The sequence below is a fragment of the Tachyglossus aculeatus genome, chromosome 22, assembly GCF_015852505.1.
Source record: "Tachyglossus aculeatus isolate mTacAcu1 chromosome 22, mTacAcu1.pri, whole genome shotgun sequence".
Taxonomy (NCBI): domain Eukaryota; kingdom Metazoa; phylum Chordata; class Mammalia; order Monotremata; family Tachyglossidae; genus Tachyglossus; species Tachyglossus aculeatus.
The window spans coordinates 50,659,227-50,664,846 of record NC_052087.1 but is presented as its reverse complement, the minus strand read 5'-3'; the positions used below and the strand labels follow the sequence as shown (position 1 = coordinate 50,664,846).

The 5,620-nt window shown below is 64.5% G+C and overlaps 1 protein-coding gene across 2 annotated transcripts; it reads right to left on the bottom strand.

The window, feature by feature from the left end:
- Positions 1 to 484: 484 nt before the first annotated feature.
- On the bottom strand, positions 485 to 5,195 carry C22H11orf68 (chromosome 22 C11orf68 homolog). 2 transcript variants are annotated; one of them, XM_038764425.1, is made up of 2 exons: positions 5,173 to 5,195; positions 485 to 2,479 (listed from the first exon to the last, which is right to left on the bottom strand). In XM_038764425.1, exon 2 carries the CDS (start codon positions 2,465 to 2,467, stop codon positions 1,709 to 1,711), a length of 759 nt encoding a protein of 252 aa, XP_038620353.1. In that variant the 5' UTR covers positions 2,468 to 2,479; positions 5,173 to 5,195; the 3' UTR covers positions 485 to 1,708. The 2 variants fall into 2 exon arrangements, with proteins under 2 accessions (XP_038620353.1, XP_038620354.1); XM_038764426.1 differs by lacking the exon at positions 5,173 to 5,195 and adding an exon at positions 5,046 to 5,063.
- Positions 5,196 to 5,620: the final 425 nt, after the last annotated feature.

Here is a 5,620-nt window from a genome sequence, read left to right as displayed (position 1 = left end):
ATCTCAGTACCGCCCCCGGCCTGGGGTGTGACTTTGGGCCAATCCCTTGGCTTCCGCGGGCCTCAGTTTCCTCATCTGCGAAATGGGGATGAAAGACCTGTTCTCCCCTTCAGACCGGGATCCCCAAGTGGGTCCGACCCATCTTCTGTTGATTCCAGCGCTTACTACAGTGCTCGTTGTCTCATAACTGCCGAATAGCTACCATAATGACCCGTTCTCCCCTTCGGACCGGGATCCCCAAGTGGGACGGGGATTGGGTCCGACCTATCGTCGTCATCATCAATCGTATTTATTGAGCGCTTACTATGTGCAGAGCACTGTACTAAGCGCTTGGGAAGTACAAACTGGCAACATAATCTGTTGATTCCAGCGCTTAGTACAGTGCTTATCGCATAGTAACTGCCGAACGGCTAACGTAACCTGTGAACGCCCACCCACCGAGGCAGTCGACCAACAGGGCAACCATGGAAGGGAATTAACCAAAAAAAAGTGAAGGGACCTCACTGGTCTTTATTGAAAGGAAGGAAAGGAAGGGGGAACTGTGGTCTCAGTCCAGGGTCGGGGGGAGTGTAGAGATCACCATTTTGGGGGTCAGACCCCACCTCCGCTTCTCCTGCTCCAGGCCAAACAGGGTCGCGACTCCCAACACGCCCCGCGCTCCCCTCTCCACCCGGCTGTGGGAGCGGAGAGGGAAACCGAGGGAGAAAACGGCAGCGTTTGGGGGGGAAGAGCTGGGGAACGGAGCTGAGGTGGCGGGGAGAGGGGATCTGCTTCCAAGAGGGCCGGGTTTCCTCCCAAGCCAAACAGGGTCGCAATTCCCAACACGCCCCATGCTCCCCTCTCCACCCGGCTGTGGGAGCGGAGAGGGAAACCGAGGGAGAAAACGGCAGCGTTTGGGGGGGAAGAGCTGGGGAACGGAGCTGAGGCGGCGGGGAGAGGGGATCTGCTTCCGAGAGGGCCGGGTTTCCTCCCAAGCCAAACAGGGTCGCGATTCCCAACACGCCCCGCGCTCCCCTCTCCACCCGGCTGTGGGAGCGGAGAGGGAAACCGAGGGAGAGAACGGGGGGAAGAGCTGGGGAACGGAGCTGAGGCGGCGGGGAGAGGGGATCTGCTTCCGAGAGGGCCGGGTTTCCTCCCAAGCCAAACAGGGTCGCGATTCCCAACACGTCCCGCGCTCCCCTCTCCGCCCGGCTGTGGGAGCGGAGAGGGAAACCGAGGGAGAGAACGGGGGGAAGAGCTGGGGAACGGAGCTGAGGCGGCGGGGAGAGGGGATCTGCTTCCGAGAGGGCCGGGTTTCCTCCCAAGCCAAACAGGGTCGCGATTCCCAACACGCCCCGCGCTCCCCTCTCCACCCGGCTGTGGGAGCGGAGAGGGAAACCGAGGGAGAGAACGGGGGGAAGAGCTGGGGAACGGAGCTGAGGCGGCGGGGAGAGGGGATCTGCTTCCGAGAGGGCCGGGTTTCCTCCCTGACATTTTTAGCAGCAGGGACGGGAAGACCCGGAAGGGAAGCCGACCTTGCTCCCGGGAACAGGAGCCAGCGCGGGGGCTCTTCCCTTCTGGATGGGCGAGGAGAGGGAGGAGCGGACCCTCCCGAGGGACGGGGTGGGGGGGTTCAGGAGTACACGGTGCATCACACGCGGGGAGGGGGGACGTCGTGAGCGCCGCCGCCGCGCAGGTGTCCTCTCCCCGTGCCGCCCCCGGCCCCCGCCTAGGTGAGCTCCACGTTGCGGGCGCGGTCCAGCACCCGGGAGCAGCGGGGCCGGCTCTCCAGGTGGTAGCGGCTCTCGTAGAGGGTGGGGCAGAGGTGCCAGCGGTTGGCCCGGTAGATGCCCAGGTAGGTGTAGACGTCCGGCTTGTAGGTGAGCAGGCACTTGACGCCGGCGGCCCGGATGGCGGCGTCGGCCTCCAGCACGCCCGCCCGGTCCGTGAAGTCCTCGGTGTAGACGCAGATGACCTGCCGCTCCCCGTGGCCGCCCCGGGGGCTCACCTTGGCCACCCGCAGCTTCCCGGCCACCACGGCCCGGGCGATGCCGGCCCAGGCGTGGTCCAGCTTGAAGCCGGGGGCCAGGTAGATGAGCCACTTGCCCGTGAGGACCCGGTGGGTCAGGGCCAGGTCCTGCAGGGTGGCCGGGGTGACGGGGCGGCCGCCGGCCTGCAGGGCCTCCCAGGCCACCTGGAGCCCCTGGACGTCGCCGGCCCCGGGCGCGTAGTCCGGCCCGTAGGCCGCGATCCAGCCCACGGGCTGGGGGTTGGGGCCGCTGGGTCCCCCGTAGCGGGAGACCCGGGAGGGCGGGTAGGCGGCCAGCCAGGCGGCCAGCTCCGCCCGCGGGGTGCTGCGGGCGTCGAAGACCAGCCAGGGGTCCATGTCGGCCGCCATGGCCTCGGCCGCCAGGTGCTCCGCCGTGAAGCCGTCCTCGCCGCCTCCGGGAGACGACGCCTCCTCCTCCGCCTCGTCCCCCGGCTCCATCCTAAAGGGGGGCTGGGGATGGGGGGATGGATGGGTGGGTGGATGGATGGATGGATGGATGGATGGACGAATGGGAGGATGGATGGATGGGGGGGATGAGATGGAAGGGAGGATGGATAGATGGATGGAGAAATGGAGAGATGGGGGTGGGGATGGGGGGATGAGATAGAAAAGGGTATGGATGGATGGGTGGACAAATGGGAAGATGGATGGATGGATGGAGGAATGGACAGATCGGGGTGGGGACGGGGGGATGAGATAGAAGAGGGGATGGATGGATAGGGAATGAGTAGACGAGGGTGGGGACGGGGGGATGGACGGGAGGATGGATGGAGGGGATGGACAGGAGGATGGACGGGGGTGGGCGGGCGGTGGATGGAGGAGATGAATGGGGGAAGGAATAGACGAGGGTGGGGACGGGGGGATGAGATGGATGGGGGGGTGGACAGGGGTGGGGAAAGGCAGGGGATGACGGGGGATGGATGACGGGGGATGGACGGGGCAGGGATGGAGGGATGGATGGGAGGATGGAGATGGGATGGATGGGAGGATGGAGATGGGATGGACAGGGGGATGGATGGGAGGATGGAGGTGGGGATGGATGAGGGGATGGATGGGAGGATGGAGGTGGGGATGGACGAGGGGATGGATGGAAGTGGGGATGGACGGGGGATGGATAGGGGGATGGATGGGGATGGTATTGAGGGGATGGACAGGCGAATGGATGGAGGAAATAGATGGGGGGTGGGGATGGACGGGGGATGGATGAGGGATGGGATTGAAGGGATGGACAGGCGAATGGATGGAGAGAATCGATGGGGGGTGGGGATGGACAGGGGATATACATGGGGGTGGGGATAAGGGGATGGACAGGGGAATGGATAGAGGAAATGGATGAAAGGATGGATGGGGGGTGGACGGGTGATGGATGGGGGATGGAGAGTATGGATAGGGGTGGGGATGAGGGGATGGCAGGCGGATGGATGGAGGATGGATGGGGTGGGGATGAGGGGATGGACAGGCGGATGGATGGACGATGGATGGGGGTGGGGATGGATGAGGGGATGGATGGGGGATGGATGGAGAGTATGGATAGGGGTGGGGATGAGGGGACGGCCAGGGGAACGGATGGGTGGTATAGATGGGGGTGGGGATGAAGGGATGGGCAGGAGAATGGATGGGAGGATGGATGGAGAGGATGGATGAGGGGATGGACGGGGGGGATGGATGGGTGATGGATGGAGGGGATGGATGGGGTGGGGATGAGGGGATGGACAGGCGGATGGAGGGAATGGATGGGTGGTATGGATGGGGTGGGCATGAGGGGATGGTCAGGATGGATGGAGACGATGGATGAGGAGATGGATGAGGGGATGGATGGAGGGGATGGATAGGTGATGGATGGAGGGAATGGATGGGGGTAAGGATGAGGGGATGGATAGGTGATGGATGGAGGAAATGGATGGGGGTAAGGATGAGGGGATGGACAGGCAGATGGACGGGGGATGGATGGGGAGGTGGATGGGGGATGAGAGTATGGATGGGGGGGATGAGGGAATGGACAGGCAGATGGACGGGGGATGGATGGGGAGGTGGATGGGGGATGGAGAGTATGGATAGGGGTGGGGATGAGGGGATGGACAGGTGAATGGATGGGTGGTATGGATGGGGGTGGGGATGAGGGGATGGACAGGGGGATGGATGGGGTGGATGGGGGTGGGGATGGAAGAGGAGATGGATGGAGGAATGGATGGAGAGTATGGATAGGGGTGGGGATGAGGGGACGGACAGGGGAATGGATGGATGGGGTGGGGATGAGGGGATGGACAGGAGAACGAATGGGGGGATGGATAGAGGGGATGGATGGGGGGATGGATGGAGGGGATGGGTGGGTGATGGATGGAGGGGATGGATGGGGGTGGGGATGAGGGGATGGACGGTGTAGATGGGGGTGGGATGGAGGGGATGGACGGGGGGATGGATGGGGTGGGGATGAAGGAATGGACAGGTGGATGGATGGGGATGGACGGGGGTGGATGGGGGTGGGGATGGATGAGGAGATGGACGGGGGGATGGATGGGGAGGTGGAAGGGGGATGGGTGGAGAGTATGGACAGAGGTGGGGATGGACGAGGGGATGGATGGAGGGAATGGGTGGGTGGGGTGGGTGGGGGTGGGGATGAGGGGATGGACAGGAGAATGGATGGGGAGGATGGACGAGGGGATGGGTGGGGTGGGGATGAGGGGATGGATGAGGTGGGGATGAGGAGAATGGAGGGGGAGGATGGATGGAGAGGATGGGTGAGGGGATGGATGGGGGGATGGATGGAGGGGATGGATGGGGTGGGGAGGAGGGGATGGACAGGAGAATGAGAGGGGGCGGGGCAGCTGAGCCTCCTGCAGGTCTCCCTCTCGCCCCGCTCCCCCCCGCCCCTCCCCCAGCCCGGGGCCCCGACCTCCTCGGGGGAAACGGGAGGGAAGGAGGGAGGGAGGGACAGAGGGAGGGAGGGAGGAAGGGCAGCTCCAAGCCCCCTCCCCACAAACCCAGCCCCTCCTCCATGGGGGCGAGGGGCGCTCACCCCAGCGCTCTGCACACCGGAAGCGCTCAGTAAGTGACGCTGAGGGAATCGGCGGGGGGGGGGGGGGGGGGGCCGGGGGCGGGGGGGGGGCGGGCCGAGCCGGTCCCGCGGGCCGCCGCCATCTCACCGAGCGCTCGCTTCAACAACAACTTTATGGAGACACAGTGGGCGGCCGGAAGGAGGGGGGCGGGGACGGAAGGAGGGGGGCGGGGACGGAAGGAGGGGGGCGGGGCCCCGACGCCCACCCCTTATAGGCCCGTCCGCCTCCCAGAGGGCTGAGCGGCAGCGTCCGCATCGGCAGGCGCTAGGACCCGGGGGCGGGGCGGGAGGGCGGGCGGACGGGCAGGAGAACGGCGGGCGCTAGGACCCGGGGGGACCCGGGCGGGATGGGGGGGAGCGGGGCCTGGGCTCTCATTCATTCAATCGTCTTTATTGAGCGCTTACTGTGTGCGGAGCGCTGGGCTAAGCGCTTGGGAAGGACAAGTCGGCAACATTTAGTGACGGTCACTTTCATTCATTCATTTATTCATTCATTCAATCGTCTTCGTTCATTCAATCGTATTTATTGAGAGCTT